Here is a 25,152-nt window from a genome sequence, read left to right on the forward strand (position 1 = left end):
TTTGGTTTTTCGAGGTAGGGTCTCACTCTGGTCCAGGCTGACCTGGAATTAACTCTGTCATCTCAGGGTGGCCTTGAACTCATGGCAATCCTCCTACCTCTGCCTCCCGAGTGCTGGGATTAAAGGCGTGTGCCACCACGCCCAGCTTAGATTCTCTATTTTTAAAAATTATTTTCAAACACGTTGTATTTACTTATTTTATAGACAGAGAGAAATAGGCAGACAGAAAGAGTGTGAGCATTGGCGGGCCGGGGCCTCCTACCCCTGCAAGGGGGCTCCAGACGTACGCCCCACTTTGTGAATCTGCTTTATGTGGGACCTGGGGAATTGAACCAGGGTTGTCAGGCTTTGCAGGCAAGCTCCTTTAATCACTGAGCCATCTCTCCAGCCCTGATTCTCTATCCTTGAACACAGTGGGGAGAGATATTATTATGTTTCATTTTGTGAACCGTTTAATGTCTAACTTCTGTTAACATAAATTAGTATAACTTAAAAACAAATTTACAAACCTTTGTCATGTTCTGACCCGCAAGTCGGATTGACATTACAGCTCTCATTCAAGGAGCCTGGTAGAGGAAGGTGTGCAGCCGGGCTTTCATGTGTACGTAGGCAAGAAAATCCTATAGAACGTCAGGTGAAAATTCATGTATGTTGTCACACGGAAATCAGATAAAACTGAGGATAAAATATTAGTATTATCAACAGAGACTTGTACTGCATATGAATGCAAATTCAGGTTAAGTTTTTCTTCCAACATGCTTTCATTTTCCATCAGTTTTCACTTTTATATTTAGGCAAGTTTGCTCTTGTAGTCAAAAAGATTTAATATCCTGAAATCGCTTTTTATTAAACAAACTATATTCACAATATAGGTTACTCTTTATTTCTCAGAGTTGAGTGCATGTCATGTTAGCATTGTACATATGTGTTCTGTGGCCATTCAATTTTGCTAGTGTGAGCTACATTTGTTTGAAAGGCAAAAATTGTTGTATAATGCAAAGAAATCTCAAGTTTACACACAAGTGTGTCTGAGCACTTGGCCGTCTCCCCAGCCTATATTATTAAGTTTAGTTTAATGTATTACCCCAGGAACTGGAAATCATTGAAGTTATGCATATTTAATTTGCCTTTCTTGGCATATGAAGATACTTTGCCCTAGGAACAATTTACACACCATTTACATCCAGTTTTAAAAATACTAGGAGAAGTCCTACAAAGACCACATCATCAAAAATGCTTAGGAACATAACAAGAAGTGTGGAGGGTCTCCATGAATCTCTCTCTTGCTTAAGATATTTTGTGCAAAGATTGGAAGATATTGAAGAGATCCTGTCTAATAAGACATTAACTTTGTTAAAAGATTTATTCATTGTGTTTTGAGAGAGAGAGAGAGAATTGGTGTGCCAGGGTCTCAGGCACTGCAAGCAAACTCCAGATGCTCATGCCACCTAGTGGGTATGTGTGAGCTTATGCTTGCCTCACCTTTGTGTGGCTAGCTCACGTGGGATCTGGAGAGTCAAACATGGGTCCTTAGGTTTCTTAGGCAAGTGCCTTAACCACTAAGCCATCTCTCCAGCCCAGGTTATTCGTTGTTATGTGACTCTGTAACACTTCCTGACGGGCTTGGTCCCAGCTGAGTTCCCTGTGCTCCACTCCGTCCAGATCCAGCCTCTGTCTTTCTCCACTTGACTGTTCCTAGGCAACCACTCCAGGTTCCCAGTGGGCTTCTAGTGAGTTCAGCCTGTGAAGAATCTCGGAGGCACTTGAGGAGGGTTAGAAAATGACACACAACCTTTTTCCTTAGGCTTCTCAATTGCATGACCTTGAGTTGTGCTTTTTGTAAGGTCCAGCTCTAATTGAGAATGCCTTGTCGGGCTGGGGAGATGGCTTGGCGGTTAAGCGCTTGCCTGTGAAGCCTAAGGATCCCGGTTCAAGGTTCGGTTCCCCAGGTCCCACGTTAGCCAGATGCACAAGGGGGCGCACGCGTCTGGAGTTCGTTTTCAGAGGCTGGAAGCCCTGGCGCGCCCATTCTCTCTCTCTCCCTCTATCTGTCTTTCTCTCTGTGTCTGTCGCTCTCAAATAAATAAATAAAAAATGAACAAAAAAAATTTAAAAAAAAGAATGCCTTGTCAAAAGCAAAACAATTACATATATGTATATAGGCTGGATAGTTGGCTTAGCAGTTAAGGCCCTTGTCTGCAAAGCCAAAGGACCCTGATTCGAATCCCCAGTATCCACATAATCCAGATGCACAAGGTGGCGCATGTGTCTGGAGTTCATTTGCAGTGGCTGGAGGCCTTGACACACCCATTTTCTTTCTTTCTCTCACTCAAATTGATAATAAACAAATAATTAATAAATAAGTAAAATGTTCTTTTAAAAAAGAATGCCTTCAAGGACTCTTCTAGTTCATAGACATTGTTCTTTCTTCTCCTTTTAAGCTGTGATGGTGACATGACGCAGTTACTGGCCCTGAATCACCGCTCACACCATTGCTTGTAGCCCGTTTTTATGGCATTTCTAATTGATCACAGTTCATGAATTAAACATGTTCATCATTCCATGGCAACCATAAGCAGTGATCTTCAGTTGCATCATGGTGTCATTTCAGATTCTTCCTTCTGTACATAAATCTGTGATTTCCATTCCAGGAAGTTATTACATCCATGGATCGCTTCAAACGCTACAATCACATTTGGCAGAAGGAGAAAGAAGAAACTATCATGACATTTATTATGCAAAACCCTTTGCTTGCTGAATTCGAGTCCCAGATTCTTTATTTCCAAAAGTTGGAGCAGGAGATTAATGCCGAGCCTGAGTGTGTCTGTGTGGGTTCCATAGCACTGTACACAGGTTGGTCCGCCGGCCTTCAGACGGTCATCTAAACTCAACACTATTGCTTTGTCTCTATTCCTGGACCCTATAGGATTCCAGAGAGTTCCAGCTCTCTTAAAGATTGACTGTCCTATTATGGGCCTCAAACTTTAAGTCCAATTTGTAGATTTGTTTTTAATTCCCTTCTGCGTAATTATTTATTCTTGCTTATCTTAAGTACTCTGCTGTTGAACCTTGAAAAGAAAGGCTAATTTAGAGAAAGAAGACAAGCCTGTTGTATTTAGAATTAAGAGTTAGCCTTCCCTTCATAAGCAACAATAATAAAACAAAATAAGCATTTGAGGCTGAGAGAGGGTTTTGACATATATACCCAAGGTACTTATTAAGTCTTTATTATGCGAGTATTTACTGTGAGTGAACAGTGATGGTGTCTGTTTACACCAGTCTCAAGTTTTTCAAGCTGAACTGTGAGCATTTGGATTTTCTAGCTGACTTGAAGTTTTCCCTGACTGCTGAGACAAAAGCCTGGATGGTGGTCATTGGCCGCCACTGTAACAAAAAATTCAAGAGCGAGATGGAAAACATTTTTATGCTTGTTGAAGAATTCCATAAGAAACTGAATCGTCCCATTAAGGACCTTGATGACATTCGGATTGCAATGGCAGCCCTGCAAGAAATCAGGAAGCAGCAAATCTCCACTGACTTCCAAGTGGGACCCATTGAGGTAGGCGGGTGGCCTTGTTCATTGCAGAGGTGTTTCCACATGAGGGGTGTAATTAGCTAAAGTGTTGACCAGGTCCGTCTCGGATGACAGGTGGGTGCTACACCTAAAAGCAGTGACTGAAGGGGGGGGGTTCCCAACCTTCCATGAGCTCGTTCTCCTCTCCTGTGTGCCATCCAAACTCCCCATGGACAGGCTGTGAGTGAGGATTTTTGTGCAAAAACAAGTCCTACAGTTCAATCATGATTGCATCAGTTTTGTGTTATGCCATGTCATAATTTCTTAGATGAAACACTCTTAATCAGAAGAGGGTCTCTGTGTGTACTCATTTAAGTGCACTGCTAGCATAGCTTCAGCATTAGAAATCCAGGTACCGAGGCTGGAGAGGTGGTTTAGTGCTTAGGGTGCTTGCCTGCAAAGCATCAAGACCCAGGTTTGACTCCCCAGAGCCCACGGAAGCCAGATGCTCAGAGTGGTACATGCACCTGGAGCTCATTTGCAGCGGCTAGAGGTCCTGGAGTGCCCATTCTCCTTCCTCCTCTCTAATAAATAATAAAAAAAACTGATATAAGGATATTGTCTTTCAATCAAACCACAATTCAAATTTCTGGACAGAAGATCAGGGAGAAAGGCACTTGGCTATGGTTGCCTGAATCAATTTTCCTTTTCACCATCAGTAATCAAAGCTCAGTCTGCCCCCATGGGGGAAAATAATGGTGGAGAACAGATGAAGGGTACTGAGGAAAAATTGTTTCTATGAGAATAAAATTTTGAGTGTATCTCCCCTAGACCTTCTTGCCCTTCCTTTTGCCCCTCCCTCCTGATAGTTCCCTTTGTTCCCTTGGACACTTTCATGTTATGTACGCGTGCATGACTTGTATCTGTATAAAATATAGGATCTACAAATAAGAGAGAAACAAAAACAAACTTTATTCATCTTTTTTAGCCTCGGTATTTTTCATTTTGAGGATGATGGCCTACCCCAGGCTCTGAATAAAGTGTCTTAAACTCTTAGCAACAAAGAGGAATGAGACTGTTAAAATTGTGGCTTATTTTGTGATTCTAACTTAAAAATATTTTTTAGTTACTTGGTATAATTTTATGGTATTCAGATACAATTTGGGGGCCTGGGTAAAAATGTCTTTTATTTGTGTCATGTTTTATAGTTTAGAAAATGCATTTAAAAGGATATTTTTAGATACTGAAAGCGATCCTACGAGATGGCCAGAGCATATTCATTTCACAGATGAGGAGCATGGTGCTCGCTTGCTCAGTTAGGTTCTTGCAGCTCTCCAGCTCATAGCTGGAACCCTCAGGGTAGGTCTCCATCATGCTCATCCACCTACTCTCAGGCCTTAGTGTATGAACATGTGAGGATTTGTGTATCTGACAGGCAGAAGCTAAGTTTTTCTTCTTGTATGCAGGAATCATATGCCCTACTTAACAAATACGGACTTCTGGTGGCCAAAGAGGAGCTGGACCAGGCTGACACCCTGCGCTATGTTTGGGAGAAGCTGCTGACCCGGGCTGGGGAAGTTCAGAACCAGCTGGTCTCACTGCAGCCCAGTTTCAGGAAAGAGTTGATTAGCAAGGTGGAGGTCTTCCTCCAAGACTGCCACCAGTTTTATCAGGACTATGACTTGGTATATAACTCTGGCTTTCTCTGTGTGGGGTATTTTTTTCTTTTTAGGGAGGAATGGATGAGGTATGCAAATGTAGCTGATATTGTTTGACAGCTTTCCAAGTTCTAGTCTGGGCTATTGTGAGGTACTATGTGAAGTTTAAAAAAGGTCCCTCCCTAAGTTTGTGTAGAATAATGCTACTTGAATATAAATGCTATTTCTTCTTCTCATGGCCTTCCCTGATTCCACACATGATGGAGTGTTTAGCCGTGACAGGCACCTTCCTTTGTGATAAAGATGTCAGAGGTGGACACGGCCGATGGACCCTGGTTTCTATGCTGTCCATGCTTTAATGATGTACGTGGGTTTTAGCGTAGAATGTTGTGATGGAAATAAGTTATATAATGAGATGTATTTCCGACCAATCATAATTAATATCAGAAAGAAATATGTAGAGTATGAGATAGATTTTGAAGCTATGGGGCTGATAGCTAGTGGCATCCCAACCCACATAGCCAATGAAAGTAGGTAGTTGGATCCATCTTCTCACTTCAAAGAGTTTGATGGATGAGGAAACTGAAGAGCCCACTTATTTAAGGCGTCCTGACCTGGAGTGGTGGGATTGCGGCTCATTTTTCAACTAAGTTTTAGTGTGGCAAAGTCTGTTAAATAATGCCATATTTTGTTCAAAAGCGGAAGTGCATACTTTGTTCAGAAATGCCATTGCCCATTGTTTGTTAGAATCACTAAAGAAATGGATGATGAATATTTAAAGTTTTCAAAGTTTCTTGTTATGAAAATTATAGCATTACCCTGGTCTTATTAGGCTAGATACTCGTCTTTTTTTATAAACAAAATAGCTTACTATCCATGCTTGTGCTATGCATGAAAAATAACTTTGACCTTGCAATACTTTGAGCTCATGACACTTGTGCACAAACACGTCCTTCTGTTTTGTGTTTAATTCTTTGCTTCAGAATGGCCCAATGGCAAGCGGGTTGAAGCCCCAGGAAGCCAGTGACAGGCTTATCATGTTTCAGGTAACTTGTAAGATTTTTGTAACTTCCTAAACAATGAATACTTTGTGTTTTGAGTACAAGTGCTGCTTTTAAGAGAAAATCCTATTGTCTGACATAGTATGTACTTACATTAAAATTTTTTTGATTTGCTGTATTTTTTGGCAATTAATTATACTTGTTTGATATCATGATTTGTATGTTCCCAGAGGTCATATATTCTTGTTTGTTTGCCAGCCAGCCTTGTGTTTTCATTTCCATGAAATTTACTGTACGTTAAAGATTACATGTAAACAACTCTGATGAGTTTCCACTTGTGTTTTTATCAGAATCAGTTTGATAACATCTATCGTAAATACATCACCTATACGGGAGGAGAGGAACTTTTTGGTCTGCCAGTTACACAGTATCCTCAGCTTCTTGAAATAAAGAAGCAACTAAGTCTTCTACAGAAAATATACAGCCTGTACAACGGTGTCACAGAAACTGTAAATAGTTATCAGGACACCCTGTGGTCAGAAGTGAATATTGAAAAAATCACCAGTGAGCTCTTGGAGTTCCAGAACAGGTAGGAAATCACGTGCTTAGTAAGCCTGGAGCTGCTGGGCTTTTCACACTTCATCTTTTCATTGTGTGTGGTGTGTGTGTTGCATGAATGAGTGTGTGCAGATGTGCACATCGTGGGCATGAATGCATGCAGCAGCCAGAGGAGAATCCTGGGTTCCCTTCTTGGGTACGGGCTACTTCTTTCAGATGGGGTCTTTCCCTCAATGGGGGGCCGCTGCTCTCAGTCCGGGAGCCCCAGTGATGCTCCAGTCTCTGCCCCTCTGGGAACTGGGGGTGCAGCCGCGGGAGGCCATGCCCAGCTGTTTGCATGGGTTCTGGGGGAATCCAACAGGGGTGGCCTCAGGCCTCCCAAGGCCCTCATACTTACAGCAACAAGCCCTCCCAGTTCATAGGCTTCATTGTGGAAAGACTTCCAAGTTCTCTTTTCACTCCGGAAGTTTTCGAAGTTTGTCTGTGTGTCTTGCCCCTTCGCTGCTGTCCATGTGGTCTGCCTTCCCTGCGAACCTGCTCGTGCGCGAGTCTTGTCAGTGCAGCATCTGCACTTTCCAGGAAGCCGATTTCGTTTGTGTCACGCTTACCAAACACTGGAAGTTTGTGTCAGGTAGTTTCACAGAGCACAACGTTTTTCAACATCAGGGCTGTGCCCAAGGAAAATGGAAGGTCATTTGCTGTGTACGATTTGATGGTCTGATGTGTTTATGCTGTGATTTCTTCTTGCTAAGTTCTCAAGTGTGCATTTGTAAAGGTGAAATAAATTGAAAGGCACTTCTATCTTTTCAAATAATGCCTCCACTTAGGTAATTGTTATGAAGGATTGAAAAAAAATCTTTTCTGACTTGGAAAAGCAATTTTCTATAACATGTGACATTTTGCCATTTTATTTGTTTAATATTTTATTTTACTTAAAAAATTATTTGCAAGCAGATACACATACACTTACACAAAGAGAGAGAGAGAGAGAGAGAGGGAGAGAACATGCCAGGACCTCTAGCCACTGCAAACAGCTCCAGATGCATGTGCCACTTTGTGCATCTGGATTTACATAGGGTATTGGGGAATTGAACCCAGGTCCTTAGGCTTTGCAGATGAACTTAACCATTGAGTCATCTCTCCAGCCCAACTATGTTATTTTTACGTACAGCCTCTGAGTCATGAGGTCATTTTGACAGGAATAGTCACAGGCGGTTTTGCACTGGTGATGTCTGGGCTGACAGTCCAGTGGCCTTTCCTACTGCTCTCCCTCCTCAGGTGTCGGAAGCTGCCCCGGGCCGTGAAGGACTGGCAGGCTTTTTTGGACCTGAAGAAGACCGTTGATGATTTTAGCGAGTGTTGCCCCCTGCTGGAGTACATGGCCAACAAAGCCATGACGGGGAGGCACTGGAAGAGAATATCTGCTCTCACCGGGCACAGCCTGGACGTGGGCCATGAAACCTTCAAGTTGAGAAATATCATGGAGGCGCCTCTTCTGAAATACAAAGAGGAGATAGAGGTACAGTTGATTGGGAGTATGACTTGGGAATGTGATTGTCCTGGTTGTCTGTCCACTAACTCCTCAGCGCGCTCTCGCTATCTCCTATCTACCACGCGGCGGGGTCTAGGCTGGGATCACAAGACACATGGTTGTACACGTAGATCGACAAGTAAGGAGTGTCACCAAGTATACGGATGGAGAATCAGTCTACAGCACTGAAAGGAAAGTGTGCTTCTCTAGGGAAGCCCGTGACAGCCAGGGTGTTTTGTCTTGAGTGCCAGTGATAGGAAAGCTGGTACACAGGTGCGAGTCTGTCTAGGTGAAGGGAATCTAGTTGTGTGATGGAGATGAGGAGCTTTGAAGGGTACCAGAGGGTCCTTGCAGGCAGAGGGCGCCATCACATCACAAGCATGCGAGTTATCTTGGAGGAACCAAATGATGGCTGTGTGACTGAGATGTGGAGGACAGAGGACACAGCTGACCACAAATGATGGCTGTGTGACTGAGATGTGGAGGACAGAGGACACAGCTGACCACCAGGTAGTCTAGCGCAAGTAGAATATGTCATTGATGTTGATTTCTACAGCAGTAGGGAACTCCCTGGGGGATAAGACTTCGTCAAGATGACATGGTTACTTTGTTGTAGTCAGCTCCACATTGTTGGGAGTAATGGGTCTATTTCAGGCTTACCGATCTGGTGGGATTTCTGTCACATGGTGGAAGATGCTGGCTCCCTTTCACAGATGCATGCAGAGAGACACCGCCCAACAGCCAGCACCACAAGCATGCACAGAAGCTGGCAGCGAAACAGCAGAGACCCTGTGAGCAAGCAGCAGGGACCCAGGCAGAGCTCAGACTGCTCTGAGTATGTTTGGCCTGGGATTCAGATCTGCCTCCAGCAATATATTAGGGCTGGACTCCAGGATCTGCCCACAGACTTCTAGCCAGCTGCCTGGAAATCCAAGTTACAAACTTGAACAACCATATGAGTCTATGGGGGCCATACTTTCAAACTACCACACATTTTTGTGGAGATCATCTGTTAGTCATGTGCAGAAAGAATTGTTGAGGACAAGAGAGAAGCAATGGGCAAACAAACTGAAAGCTAATAAGAGCAGTGCAGAAAAATTAATGATATGTGGCCAGAGAGAGGAGGTTGTAGAGCTGAAGAGGACAGAAAAGATCCAAGGAAACTTTAAGGTACAATATTGGGCTGAAGTGGTTGATGGAGGGAATGTGGTATAAAAAAGATAGGGAGGGGATAAGGATGGACTACAGATTTTTGTTGAGAGATCTGGATGGGCAATTGCATCGATCACAGAAACAGATAAGACTGTAAAGGGCTCAGACTGGGTGACAAGGCGCAAGATCTTGACTTTGAAATTGGGTAGGAATTTGGGACTTCACAGGTTGCATTTGGGGTTCCCTCAAAACATCCAAGCACAGAAGCTCAGCTGGTAAGTGGCTGTGGGTCTTGCCTGGTTTTCATGAAAGGTTACTGAATACATAGGCAGAGGTGAGCTCACTCAGTAAGGAAATACATTGTGAGAAGGGGGTAAGATAGAGCTTGTCTCTTGGCTTGGAGAAGATGGTACCTGGATGTGACTGCAGAGCGGGGAAGAAGCAGATTTCTGCCAGCTTCCTCCTCTCATGCTGCACTCACTGACCCGAGAGACCAACCAGAGCCTGTGGAACTTGGGTCTATGATTAAATTTCAACATTTGAAAGGCTGTTTGTTGAATATTTTCTGTCATTTTTTTTCTGACTTGGGTGGGAAGTTTTAAAAAACAATGCTCTATCCTATCTATCTATCTATCTATCTATCTATCTATCTATCTATCTATCATCTATTTATCTAAATTTCTAGTTGTCTGTACACTTATACCTGCAAAAATGCACAATTTTTATATTGCATTTGACATCTGGAAACACATGTGTTAGATACGTATGAATACACATGAAGCAAATATTGAAGGTATGCTAAGATGTGTTACTTTCATGAGAGAAACGAGAACTTCCTGTTTTGATAGGACATCTGCATCAGTGCGGTGAAAGAGAGGGACATTGAAGAGAAGCTGGAGCAGGTGATTAATGAGTGGGACAGCAGAACCTTCTCATTCGGCAGCTTTAAGAGCCGTGGAGAGCTCCTCCTGAGAGGAGACAGCACCTCGGAAATCATCGCCAGCGCGGAGGACAGCCTGATGCTGCTGGGCTCGCTCCTGAGCAACAGGTAAGAGGACCAGCTGTCTTGTCCCTTACACTGGAGGACCAGAGTAATGGTTACAAGGGAAATTAATAAAAATTTAATTGCAATGACACCTTTTGTTCAGTGTACTAAGTGACAAAAGCACTTTATTTTGTTTTTACCCTTTGGCACAGCACACATCATGCTGGTTTTGTTTTGTCATCCTCTATTTGTGGGATGTGTCTGAGGCCATCAATTAGACAACATCACGCCACATATGATTAGCCCCTTGCATCATGTGTGAGCATTTCAGCTTTGCTGTTGACAAGCCTCGCTGCCCAGATGACAGCCCAACAGGCTCCAGCTTCCAATGGGAACACTCTTCTGAACTCTAGAATAATCATCTTACTTATAAAGCCCCCCCCCCACAACGTTTGTGGCTGAGAAGCTCTCTGTTGTTAGCATACATTAGTGGTGAGAGATCAAGACAGAGCAGGAACTTAATTCCTACAGAGGAACAATTTGGAACAGAGAGACGCCAGTCTCTCCCATCTACTTCATCATTGGACAACAGCACAATTAGGCTTTGGACGTGGAAACCATAGATTCCTGTCCCCAGTGAGCTCCTCTTTCTCTTTTCCCCTAAAATTGTCCCACACCGGGACCTCAAGTATGTGACAATTATGTGAGATGTGGAGGCCACTGAGATGTGAATTTGTTATGCTACTCTAGTCTTAAAATACCACTTTATTCCCGGTGTGTATGTCCATGAGTACCTTCTTCTTTGAGACAGGATCTTGTATGGAGCCCAGGCTGGCTTTGAGCTCTTGATCCCCCAACCTGTACGTCATGAGTTCTGGGATTTCAGGTACTTACAGTTATGCCCAGACTTGCTCACATGTGGAGGCATGCATCTGCACACATAGGCACACATCACACCCCACATGCTTCACACACACACACACACACACACAGAAAATGTATTGGCATGCAAGTCTGGCCACAGGAAGACACTGAGTGTCCGTCTGTGCCGCTCACTCACGTGTCCTTCTCAGTCAGAGTCTCCCACTGAACCTGAGGCTTTCATTTTCAGGCAGACTGGATGACCAGTAATTTTCTGTTCACTGCTTCCCACGGGACTGTGTTTACAGGCACCCAACAGGCCTCCTTGTTGGGAAACTGAACTCAGGGTAAATTAGGTCCTTTCAGCCTTGTTTGCAGACAAGAGCTCTTAATCACTGAGCCACCCCCCCAGCCCCTATATGTCAATATTTTTAATATACTACCATTTCTATATTATCTTGATAAAGGTCCTCTTATTTTCGTTTGCTTGGTATATCCAAGTGAGTGATAGGGATTATAAAACTTTCTCTTGGAGATTTAGACTATTGATAATTTCTAGTTTAGAATGCTCAAGATTTGGTAAGACTTTTTAATAAACTTGTCCCTACTCATAACTGACTAGATTGAAGGATGTTTGGGTAATAATACAGATAGAGAGATAGAAAGGTCAAAACAAAATTTATCTGTTAGTGATAGGGACCTTTTATTACCAATGATGTCTAACCCACAGTGTGTATAAGAAACAATTATTCAACACATACTTGTTGACCACCTACTATGTGCCATGCATTCTTCTAGGTACTGTGGATGCAGAAGTAGATAACAGAAAGACCATTGTTTCTATGGAAGTATATTCTAGTGACAAATCTGAAAAAAAAAAAAACAACAGAAAACTTTGTTAAGTGTTAACTGCATTGTGCTAACAATAATATGGGAATGATAAGTTTACTCATGCATGTGAGTAATGTTTCAGAGGACTTCAAATAGACTTCATGGTATAAAGTGCTGGAAGCCTATAAAGGAACAAGGAAGTGTAGATAACTAATGATAGACTGTATATTTAGGATTTTTTCTTTAAATAACAGAAGCATCACATATAAAAGTGCTTACCTAAGGCTGAAGTTCATATTTCTGTCGTTTAAAGGTAGTTCCGAGGTAGACAGTCCAGGGTTGAGGAGGCTCTGCGACATTATCCGGGGTCAGAACTCCCTTTGACCCACTCTTCCATCTCTCCCAGCATGACTTCACTCCCTGTAATGCCCTGTGACGCTACCGTATTTCCTGTAGAAAAGTGATTCTCAGTCTTCTCCTACACCAGATTCCCACACACCACACATACACAGATACCTACACTGCACAGACACTATACACATACTACACACACACACACACACACACACACACACACACACACACACACAGTCCCCACAGATATCTAGACTACACACAGACACTATACACATACTATACTCACACACCACACACCACACACACACCAGATACCTACATTATACACACTACACACGCGCACACACACACACACGCACACACACACCAGTTATACACACCATGCATAACCAGATACAAAACCAAGGTAAACACAGCAGACCCACACACCAGAAACCTACACTAGATACCTCACACACTTACACACACCAGATACACCTGTACCATACTGAAAAATTCTTAACCCTAGGCCCACTTAATAGACCCATTGAACTTGAGTGTCTGTGGGTGAGATCTAGACAGACATCAGTCATTTTGAATGCTTTCTACCATCCTAATGGATAGCTAAGATTGAGAACTAAGTCCCATGCGTACACATTGCTGGGAAGAAGATTGGCAATCAGTGTTTTAGCTGAGTCAAGCTACGAGTTCACACACACAGAAGGATGGTTCTGTATACGAAGACAGAGAAAAGGACATTGGGAGGGAAAAGGGGAGACAGATTCAGTATGGTAGAGGAAACAAAGCAAGTGCTGGGTGCACACATGAAATCATATAACATTTGCCACACATGTACATGTGAACATGAATGGCTGGAAACCGGTGGAGGGAAATGAGGAAGAGACAGAAGAGAGGAGGCTAAAGGGGAAGACCAGGTATCCTACAGTTTAAACTTTCATTAGCTGTCTAGACTCCATTGATGGCTCAATGATTGCCATCAATGAATGGAAATCCAGAAGTATTACATAATAGGCCCCGAAATGCAGCACAGAGAATGCTAATGTTTTGGCCATAGCAACAATGTCTAGAGTTGGGTTGCACTAACAGCTGAGTGTGTTTTTTTGTCTGATTTATTCTCTGGATGATGAGTGTCTCGCTCTGCGCTCCGTACTCTGGATCACAACTGAAAGAGGTGAACTGGTAATGTTCAGTCACTGGCGATAGCACCGTCGCTCAGCTGACTCACCTTCAATGACAGCGATATAGTAGAAGCTTTAAATAAATAAGCTAAAAAAATTAAAAACAGCAGCAACACATAACAAAACACTGAATATGTCTCCTATTTTAGGTACAATATGCCATTTAAAGCCCAGATTCAGAAGTGGGTGCGGCTTCTTGCTAACTCAACAGACATCATCGAGAACTGGATGACAGTGCAAACTTTGTGGATTTATCTAGAAGCTGTCTTTGTGGGAGGAGACATCGCTAAGCAACTGCCCAAGGTTTTGGAATTTTCTATATGATTTCATAAGTTTTTTGAATTAGAAAAAATACCCAAGAGCTAATAATGTTCAGCAGAAAGCAGTCCTAGCAGAAATCTCTGTTGAAGCTTTGTTTTCCTGGCTGATGTCATGCTTCAGAGGGAGTGAGAGACTGAGGAAAGGAAAGGGTTGATAATTACAGAGTAGTAATGCTATGACACTTTGATGTTTAATATGAAACCAGGATTAAACAAAGAAAGAGAGCTGGGTGTGGTGGTGCATGCCTTTAAGCCCAGCTCTTGGGAGGCAGCAGTAGGAGGATCGCTGTGAGTTCAAGGCCACCCTGAGACTACATAGTGAATTCCAGGTCAGCCTGGGCTAGAGCCAGCCCCTACCTGGAAAAAACACCACCACCACCAACACACACACACACACACACACACACACACACACACACACACACACACACACACACAGAGTTCCTCTGTAATTGATGTGCTTCTTCACATAATTTGAAGGTAGACTTTGGAAGAGTGTACATTTATCACATTGTTATTTTGACAATGCTAGGGTAATTTGTTCTTTTACTACTGACATTTTAAAGTAATACATGCTGTACTATATGCCTAATTATATCTATACTATAAAATTGAAGGTTTCAAATCTGAAGAAAATCAAAAAAAGTCTTCTCAAGATTCTGAGTATATTTTTCTCATCAAATTGTAATTATGTTACTCTGTATATATGGAACACATTTTGAGATTTTTAAGAGACAGTTTTAACCAAACCTCAAGAATTCTAATTCAGTTATCTTAGGTTGCTTGTAAAATTAGAATATTTTAACACTGTACTGGAGTTGCAGAAGCATGGTTATGTCTATTGTTCTCTTTATTTAAGGTCTCATAATTTTCTCCTTGGTTAGTTACAGTTTAATTATAGAAGGCAGATTTTTTTTTAAAAAAAAGTTTTTAAGAGAGAGAGAGAGAGAGAGAGAGAGAGAGAGAGAGGACTGGTGTGCCAGGGCCTCCAGCCGCTGCAGGTGAACTCCAGTTGCGTGTGCCATCTTGTGCTCTGTGCCACCTTGTGCTTGTGTCACCTCATGCATCTGGCTTATGTGGGACCTGAAGAGTCGAACATGAGTCCCTGAGCTTTGCAGACACGCTCCTTTGTGGTTAAGCTACCTCTCCAGCTTGAAGACAGATCTTTTATTCAGTTGTGAGGCAGATCATTTATCTTTTGGTCAACAGCAGACGTATTCACACACTAAAAAGTTTAGGTGCTTATTTTGAATTTTATCTTTCTGCATTTTTTTCTTCTTTATGGGAGGAAAACTAATAATGGGAGCATTCACATAAAATATTTAAGGATTAACTTGGAATTTCTTGCTCTCATATTTGGTAGTACATGCTTACTGGTAATATACAGAAAGTTTTAAAGAAGAAAATAATAATTCCTACCTTCTCCAGTAATCTGTGCATTTTTTTATTTTCCCTTGGAAAATATATAAGATTTTTTTATAGTATTATACTACAATTCATTTTGTGTTATTATTTTAAGATATATGGTCTTTTCTCAAAACCATTCAAGTAGTCCAACATACAGAATAGAGAACTTGAAGATAAAAAATTCACTCCATTTAGAGATAATCCATGGAACAATTGGGAGTGTCTTTCCCTCCTAAATTATCTTGTATGGTGGCTTTTTGTGTGTGTGTGTGTGTGTGTGTCTATTTCCTACTTTTACTTACCAGAGTTGGAATGTCAGGGTTGAGTTAGCAATTCTTATTGAATAAAGAGGAGATGCGTTGTAAAATCACAAGGAGAATTACACAGAACGAGGGCATCAGGCATGCCTGGCCTGGCTGGAACGCCTGTCCTGCTGGAGGGGTGTGAGAGGCATGTGTCTCCGAGGTCGCTGCCGTGTGCACAGGCGCTTTGTCATTCCGCCCTCCTAGGAAGCCAAGCGCTTTTCCAATATTGATAAATCCTGGGTGAAGATCATGACTCGGGCTCACGAAATGCCGAATGTTGTTCAGTGCTGTGTTGGAGATGAGACCCTGGGGCAGCTTCTGCCACATTTGTTGGACCAGTTGGAAATATGTCAGAAATCCCTCACAGGGTAAGTCCACTGGCTTTCTGAAAGTTCCAAGAATCCTGGATACCAAAGGAACAGGAAGTCTGGGCGGCATTAGCCACGTGTGTGCTCCTTGGCTAAGACTTATTTCGCATTTGTAGCTCTTGCACGGACAGAATCCACCACGTGGACTTTTCCGTGCTCTGCACACATAGTGTTTTTCCTGATGCTGGACTCAGGACTTCTTCATTGGGAGAAGATCTTGAGAACATTCTCATACAGTCCTTGGTTTTTGTTTTTCTTGAAATTCACTTTGTAAATTAATTAATTAATTTATGAGAGAAATAGAGAGCGAGAGAAAGAGACGGAGAATATGAGCATGCTAGGACCTCTGCCCACTGCAAATGAACTCCTGACGTATGCACCACCTTGTGCATCTGGCTTATGTGGGTACCAAGGAAAAGAAACCGGGAAACCGGGGTCCTTAGGCTTCTCAGTCACGTGCCTTAACCACTAAGCAGTCTCTCCAGCTCATGTAAAATGATTTTTTAATCAGCATACAAGCTGTTAGGTATCATTATGCATTTTCAAACACATTTGTTTTAGTTGCTCCCCTCCCCCACATCACTCATTCCCTTTGCCCCATCTTATCCCTCTGCCCTTTCTCCTTTCTAGCTCCGTCCTCTGCCCTTGTTCTTTCTTCTTTCAAGTTATATGGGTTGTCCGGCTTCTCCTACATCCTTGACATCCTTTTTTTTTTTTTAACCTTCTCTTTGTCTTCTTTCCTGCGTTTTAGGTTTATGCATGTTTTCCCTCATTTACACACATGCATATAAAATTACATGCTAGGATCTACATATGAAAAAAATCATGTGGGCTTGGTCTTTCTGAGTTTGGGTCACTTTGCTTCATATTATTCTTTCCAGACCTATTATTTATTTTCCTACGAACTTGATTCTTCATTACTGCTGAGTGAAATTCTTGTGTGCATGTATATCATGTTTTTAATAGCTTCTCCTATGTAGGCTGGTTCCATTTCCTTGCTATTGTGAATACTGTAGCAGTTAGATGTGGATACACAAGCATCTCTGTTGTAGAATATGGAGTACTTGTCATGGATTAATCACATTAATACATCTTTTGTTTCTGACACTCTTCTTGGGTTATTATCTTTAGCAGCTAAATATTTGATTATACTCATTGTATGAAGTCATGTTTGTAGGCAAGCAGTCAGGATGCTATAGAACTGGGTGTTTCTAATAACATCTATCTATGCACCTGGCCATACACACAGGCTTTATGAATTCCAAGACTCAGATAACTTTTTCCTTCTTATTTCAAAAATAAAATCATCCTATGCCAGCTGTAATGACACAAATTCTATCACTGAGATTGAGGCAGGAAGATAATAAGTTTTACGTCAGCTTAGTGCTTAGTAAGATACTGTCTTAAAAGACCAAAACAAACACAAAGTACAAACCAACCCAGTTCAAGTCAAACAAGTAAAGTTAATTAAAACAACAACAACAACAACAAAAACCAGAGCCGGGAGTGGTGGCACACACCTTTAATCCCAGCACTCCGGGAGGCAGAGATAGGAGGATCACCATGAGTTCAAGGCACCCTGAGACTACATAGTGAATTCCAGGCCAGCCTGGGCTAGAGTGAGACCCTACCTCGAAAGACCAAACAACAACAACAAAAAACAAAACCCAAACTAACACCGAACTGAACCGAATCAAACAATGAAACTTCTCTCAAACCTCCACACGCAGAAAATCACTTTCGTTAGTTATGTGAAGTCCTAATTCTCTAAGAGACACTTTGGCTGCCACTCATTTTGGGCCTTTCAATTGTGATGGCTCCTTCCCTGCCACTGGAAGACAGATAGCTTTTACCCGTGTGCTTGTCTCTATGTCCTTGTGAATAGTGTCTGAGCCAGCTTGTCCCAAGCACTGAGAACCTCAGATTACCTCAGTGAGACTGCTCTCATCAACATGGGTGATAATTAAAACACTGAGGTTCAAGTGGTACTTTGAAAAGATTTCTATGAAGTGGTCAAGGAATCTATCAAACCTGAATGAAAATAGATAGAAAGCAGATAAGGGGCTGGAGACATGGATTAGTGGTTAAGGCAGTTGTCTGCAAAGCCAAAGGATCCAGGTTCTATTCCCCAAACCCAACATGAGTCATATTCGCAAGGTGGCACATGGGTCTGGAGTTCGTTTGCAGTGGTTGGAGGCTCTGGCATGCCCACTGTCTCTCTCTCTCTGCCTTTCTGTCTCTCTCGAATAAATAAATAAAAATAAAATAAAAAAGTTTATGAGCTGAAAATGGAAGAAATAATATATTATATTACTTAAGTAATAGGTATTGTTTGTTTATTCTGGGCTAACCTAAACCAGTTTTTAGTTGACAGTTGAAAAAGTAATAATGTAATGAGAAAGTTGGGCTTAAAGAAACAGAAAGCTAATATATTATAGGAAAAAACTGGTGCAAAAACCCTACAAGTGGGACCACAGATTCAGAGGCTAAAGTTTCTTCCCAAAGAATGACATATGATTAGGCACACTTTCATTGGTTCTGTGTCATGAAAGATACCAATTTTGTAGGAATTTGTTTTGTTCTTGAATTCACACTTTGGGGAAGTTCTATATCCTCTTACAAGAGAGCGACGAGAAGAATCCTCACTTATTATCTTACCACAGTGTGTGACAAGCATGAACTTTCCTGTGGGCATGGCTTGATTCTGGGAAGTGGAATTGAATGACTGCATGTGCTCCAAGCCTCCCACAGATGCCATTTAATACTTGAGTTGGTAGAAAGCACTGGACATTGTAAAATGTGCAAAAGTTTAAGCTCTGACCAGAACCCAGAGGCTAGACAGCCAGAGCAGCTGTCAAAAGACAAACCCACAGAGGACACTAATGTGGAGAGAGGTTGAGGTGGGGTTCTTGCAGGAATATCGAAGGGTCTCAAGAAGAGCATGCTGGGATAGATGTCACCCCACTGCCTGTGGAAGTGGTTCTTGAGGAGCTGGAGATAGGGCCAAGGTTGTCTTTAGAAAATCTTTGTAAGCTGACTCTAATTTAGATTGTGGATGGCCTAAAGCACTGTGCTAAAGATCTCTTAACAGCTGTCCTGGGACACCATGGTCATAGCCAATGCCAACATCAGTGTGGTACCTTCAAGTGTGCACATGAAAGCAATACCATTTGCAAATAACTCCTCCAAAGTACATTTTTAGAAAAATGGATTCTTGGTACTAATGATTTTTGTTTCTTTATAAAATTTGCAGGCCAAATGAAATAACTGTTGAAGGACATTTGACTGGAAGATTTTTAAAAATATATTTTTTATTTATTTGAGAGAAAGAGGCAGGGAGAAGGAGAGAGAGAGAGCATAGGCACTCCAAGGCCTCCAGCCACGGCAAACTAACTCCAGATGCATATGCCTCCTTGTGCATCTAGCTTACGTGGATCCTGGGGAATTGAACTGGGGTCCTTTGGCTTTGCAGGCAAATACCTTACTGGCTAAAACATCTTCTCTAGCCTATTTTTTTTTCAAATGATTCATGCTATGAATTCTTTTTGGCCACAATTATCATTTAGCAGTACAAAAGCAAGACTTTGAGAAATTAAAGTTTGTACATAGCAAGATGACCCACAGAATGGGAAAAAGTCTTTCCTAGCTATGCTTCAGACAGAGGACTAATACCCAAAATTTATGCAGAACTGCAAAAATTAAACTTCAAGAAAAGAAAGCTGCTCATTAAATGGGCCAAAAAAGAAAGAAAGAAAGAAAAAAAGAACAGACAGTTCACAAAAGAAGAAACACAAATGGCCAAGAAATATTCCAAAAATGGTTCAACCTCCTTATCCATCAGGGAAATGCAAACTGAAGCCAGTGTGAGGCACCATCTCATCCGGGTCAGGTTGCCTGTCGTCACAAAAACTGAGAGCATGGCTGCTTACCCACTGAGTGAGCACGTAGCCAATGAAGAGAGAAAGGAAAACTGACAGCCGTTGTTGGCGAGGTGTGGGGAAAGAGGACCCTTACTCACTGCTGTTGAAAGTACAAACTCATAGAGCTGTTATGGAAATCGTATTTCTTCAAAACTTAGAAGTCAACCTCCCATATGACGCAACTGTAGCACTCCTGACATTTCCCAAGTGCTCCACACTATACTACAGAGGAACCCGGCACAGCCATGTTCTTGCTCTTCCATTCATAATACCTAGGGAATGGAGCCAGTGTAGATATCCATCAACAGATGAATGGATAGCAAAGATGTGGAACATATACATAACGAAATTCACTTAGCAGTAAAGAATAAATGAAATTCCGAAAATTGCAGGAAAATGGATGGATCTGACCAGAATTATAGTGAGTGAGGTATCACAAACCACATGTTCTCGCTCATATGCAGAGCCTGACTTGTAGTATTTATGTGTGTGTATGTTAATAGGGCCATTTATGAGTGAAGCCCCAAAAGTCAGATAGAAGGGAGACAAAAGAGGGTAAGCAAGAGGGGGAAGGGCACAGGGACATGTGTGACATGAAACCTGGAAGGAGCAGGGGAAGGGCAAGGAGGGAAGATGCAAGGGTGTGGCAGGATGAAGACGGTGATGAACTAGAAACATTTTGTTTGAAAATCCCACAGTGAGATCTAAATCTCTGCATGCTAACTAAAAACTGAATTTAAAAAGGAGAAATTAGGGCTGTTGAGTTGGCTTAGCAGTTAAGGCATTGCTTCCAAAGCACAAGGACCCAGGTTTGATTCCCCAGTATCCACTTAAGCTAGATACACAAGGTAGCGCATGTGTCTGGAGTTTGTTTGCAGCAGCTGGAGACCTTGGTGTGCTCATTCTCCCCCCCCCCCCGCCTTTCTCTCTGTAAAATAAATAAAGTAAATAAAAAGTAGAAACTAGAAAAAAAACAAGAATACTTTGAGAGAGATATAAGAATACATTATTTGGGATGTTTCTGTTTTCATCCTGTCTCCTCCCTGCCATGAGGCCGGGTTTTGTGCCTTTAAACATATTCAAGGTAAATAGACCCAGGTGTCACCTAGAGGTGCCAAAGGGTGGTTACCACCCACACCGTGGCTTGCCCATCATCACCATGGTAGGCATGCCCATTTCTTTGCCAAATTCCTCATGTATTATGAGCTTTTCTTATGTAATTCTTGATCTTTGCCTCTGTATGAGTTTATTTACTTATTTATTTTTATTTTGAGGACTTATCTGTTTCCTCAGCCTGCATGTGCCACTCAGCAAACCAAGTCCAGTTCTTGACTATGGGCTGTCAAGCATTCCTCATCCATTTCCCGGGGAAGCCTATAGGTTCCCATCCCCAAAATCCTCCAGTGGAAACCATGTTCCCACAAAGATTTGTTGGTGTGATATCAGAAAGCAACACAAATGATGAAAGAACAGTAAAGTAATTCATTAAAAAACCCACAAATTTTAAAACAATTAGTCAAGTCCCACAAGAAAGCTGCAGTTAAAATCACGATGGCTCCAAATGTGGTGCTCCTAGCTCCTCAGAAGGCCGAAGTGGGAGGGATCATCCGAGGCCAGGAGTTCCAACCCAAAGGCCAGTCTGGCAACACAAGACCCTATGCCAAATAAAAACAACAGCGAAATAAAATGACTGCCCCAAACAAAACAGCAAAGCAATCAAAATTTAAAGCATTTAAAAAGTCAAATTAAAAAAGAGGCTGTGATTATCGGAATGGAATATTCTAGAAAATGAAGATGGAGAACTGTGGGCGAGAAAGTGACAGCATAAATGTATCCATAGCAGCAGAAATTACACAGCCTGATGCTGCTCTAGAAGCTAAGGCGCAGCTGAGGCCGGCCAGTGACAGGAGCCTGCGTGGAACTGTGGTGAGTGTGGGAGGCAGGAGTCCTTTCCCAACACTTGCCCAGCGCCGGCGTTTGCTTCTGTTATGATGTTGGCTTCATTCACTTCCTGTAAAGCGTAGACTCTCAAGGCTGGGGAAACGGTTCAGTTAGTAATGTCCTTGTCTTGCCAGCATGAGCTGGGGAGGTGGAGGTAGGGCAACCCTTGGGACTCTCTTGCCAGGCAGTCTAACCTCTGCGGTGAGCTCTACCAGGCCAGTGAGAGACTCTCAAAAAAATAAAATCAAGATGGATTGCACCTAGAGGAACAACACTCCATCCAGATGCATGAGTACACATGCACACGCACACCACAAACACGTGTGCACACACAAAAAGATACACTTCCAAAGGTTTAGAGCCTTGTTGCAATGCCTGGAAGGAAAGCAAAAATCAAACAAACCCAGCACTGCAACTTTCACCTTGCTCTCTTTTGTTTTTGAACTATTTTATTTAATAATTTGCAAGCAAGGACATACAGGCAAAGAGAGAAAGAGAGCGAGCTGGAGAGAGGGGGGGATGGGCATGCCAGGGTCTCTAGCCACCTTGTGCATCTGGCTTACGTGGGTATTGGAGAATAGAACCTGGGTCCTTAGGCTTTGTAGGCAAGCGCCTTAACCACTAAGCCTTCTCTCTAGACCTCACCTGATTCTTTACCAAGGAAAAATAAGATAGTCAAGACTAACAAAAATAAATACTTTACATTTGTGTACAAGTAAATTCTTCCACCAATTGTAAACAAAAATATTTTTTTCATCAGAATATGGAATGCTCTCTGGCAAAACTCATGACAAACCAACCAGCCAGACACATTAACATGGGAAAATATGATAACTCACACTATGCCCTCCTTTTCTTCTTTTTAAGATTTATTTCTATTTATTAGAGAAAGAGAGTGAAAATGGGCATGCCATGGCCTCTAGCCACTGCAAACAAACTGCAGATGCATGTGCCACCATGTGCATCTGGCTTACATGGGACCTGGAGAAGCAAATCTGGACCCTTAGGCTTCACAGGCAAACACCCTAATCGCTGAGCTACCTGTCCAGCCCTCTCCCCACCTTTTCTTATCTAGTCACCCTGTTTCCAGAGGTCAGCACAGTATGCTTACTTTTATTCATTTAAAATGAGTTTTTACTAGATGTGGTCATATTTGGCATGCTTGTTTATAACAGCTCACTGTCTTCCTTCCCACGTAGATATCTGGAGAAAAAGCGACTGAGCTTCCCTCGGTTCTTCTTTGTCTCAGATCCCACGTTGCTGGAGATTCTGGGGCAGGTGTCCGACTCTCACACCATACAGGCTCATTTGCTGAATGTGTTTGACAACATTAAAACTGTGAAGTTCCATGACAAGGTTTGCCTGACTTTAATTGCTGGCCAGTAGCCACCATGTCTTAGAGTATCGCCTGTCTCTATGAAGAAGTTCATCCCCTATTTACATAAGAGTTACTTCTTGGTCACCAGCTCTTCCCCTGGGAGTAGCAAGAAATTCCAGGGTACAAATTTATCTTCAGAACTGTGGAGTTTCTTAGTATCTAAAATGTAGCTTTGAATAAAAATAACAACTTAAATCTGGACTGGAGAGATGGCTTAGCAAGTAAGGTGCTTGCCTGTAAAGCCAAAGGACCCAGGTTCGATTCCCCAACACCCACATAAAGGCAGAAGCACAAGGTGGCACTTGTCTCTGGAGTTCGTTTGTAGTGGTTCGAGGCCCTGCCATGTCCATTCTTAATTTCTTTATCTACATTTTTTTCTCTCTCAAATGAATAAAATAAAATAACAAAAATCTGGTCAAGATTGTATAAATGTGCCATATCTTCATTATCCACTCATCAGTTGAGGGACATCTAGGCTGGTTCCATCTCCCAGCTATTATAAATTGAGCAGCAATAAACATGGTTGAGCACGTATTTCTAAGGAAATGAGATGAGTCCTTAGGATATATGCCTAGGAGCGCTATAGCTGGGTCATATGGTAGATCAATCTTTAGCTGTTTTAGGAACCTCCACACTGTTTTCCACAATGGCTGCACCAGATTGCATTCCCACCAGCAGTATAGAAGGGTTCCTCTTTTTCCACATCCCTGCCAACATTTATGATCATTTGTTTTCATGATGGTGGCCAATCTGACAGGAGTGAGATGGAATCTCAATGTAGTTTTAATCTGCATTTCCCTGATGACTGGTGATGTAGAACATTTTTTTAGATGCTTATATGCCATTCGTATTTTTTCATTTGAGAACTCTCTATTTAGCTCCATAGCCCATTTTTTTTGGATTGGCTTGTTTGATTCCTTATTATTTAACTTTTTGAGTTCTTTGTATATCCTAGATATTAATCTTATATCAGATATATAGCTGGTGAAGATTTTTTTCCCATTCTGTAGGTTGCCTTTTTGCTTTATTCACCATGTCCTTTGCACTGCAAAATCTTTGTAATTTCATGAGGTCCCAGTGATTAATCTGTGGTTTTACTGCCTGGGATGTGATTTCTTAAAGCCACTTTGTTTTATTTTGCATGCCTAACATGTTTACGGGATAATGGAATGGTCTGAGACCCAGAAGAGGTTATTGAAATCGAGGGCAAGTGCGTGTGCACAGCTGCTAAAAGGAAGATGCTCACTAGTCTGCCCTTCTACCCAGAATTCCCTAGGAAAGGGAGCTTCTCTTTTCACAAGGTGTTCAATCCCCTGGTGTCTCATGTAAATCCTGTAGCATTCCTTTATTCATCCTATTGGCCAATTTAATCTATTGTGTAGCTACCATGTGCCAGATGCTTTGCTTAGTAATGGGGAAATACGAGCCTCTAGAAACTCTTGCTCTGATGAAGGAGATGGAGAAATAAGCACACGGCGTGTGTAGAGCGCAGTGAGCTCAGTGGTAAGGCTCTTCCTGGGTAAGCAATTAGAGACTCTCCATTATGGTCAGACCCCTTGCTACATGACGCAGTGAGACTGGTCCTGGGATTCCAAGGGCATAGCTAACACAGAAGTTGCTCTTACATAATGCAAGTCTGAGAAGAAACGTGGCACTTAAGTTGTTGACAAATTTGTAGTCAAATTATTATTATTGTGCTTGTAGTAAGCATATTACATCGACAAAGACTCCCGATCCACACAATGTCACATTCAAAGGGACTGACAGTTTGTACACACCTCTTGGGTACCTAATTCAACCCACCAAAGGGAGTAAAGAGCAAAGGAAAAAAAGTCATGGGCAGATTTTAAAGGTCAAGTGCACCACCCTGCAGATCCCACTCCATCT

At 42.2% G+C, this 25,152-nt stretch overlaps 1 protein-coding gene across 1 annotated transcript in view; it reads left to right on the forward strand.

Annotated features, from left to right (window-relative positions):
* Positions 1–25,152, forward strand: part of Dnah5 (dynein axonemal heavy chain 5) — a 247,680-nt gene that overhangs the window by 78,456 nt on the left and 144,072 nt on the right. Inside the window, exons 23-32 of the mRNA XM_045132474.1 lie at positions 2,652–2,853; positions 3,324–3,559; positions 4,981–5,199; positions 6,156–6,218; positions 6,524–6,762; positions 8,010–8,250; positions 10,263–10,462; positions 13,776–13,929; positions 15,863–16,026; positions 23,087–23,243. Coding sequence (XP_044988409.1) covers positions 2,652–2,853; positions 3,324–3,559; positions 4,981–5,199; positions 6,156–6,218; positions 6,524–6,762; positions 8,010–8,250; positions 10,263–10,462; positions 13,776–13,929; positions 15,863–16,026; positions 23,087–23,243 — 1,875 coding nt within the window. The remainder of the gene's footprint in view (positions 1–2,651; positions 2,854–3,323; positions 3,560–4,980; positions 5,200–6,155; positions 6,219–6,523; positions 6,763–8,009; positions 8,251–10,262; positions 10,463–13,775; positions 13,930–15,862; positions 16,027–23,086; positions 23,244–25,152) is intronic.

The sequence above is a fragment of the Jaculus jaculus genome, chromosome 13, assembly GCF_020740685.1.
Source record: "Jaculus jaculus isolate mJacJac1 chromosome 13, mJacJac1.mat.Y.cur, whole genome shotgun sequence".
In the NCBI taxonomy this organism is placed as follows: Eukaryota; Metazoa; Chordata; class Mammalia; order Rodentia; family Dipodidae; genus Jaculus; species Jaculus jaculus.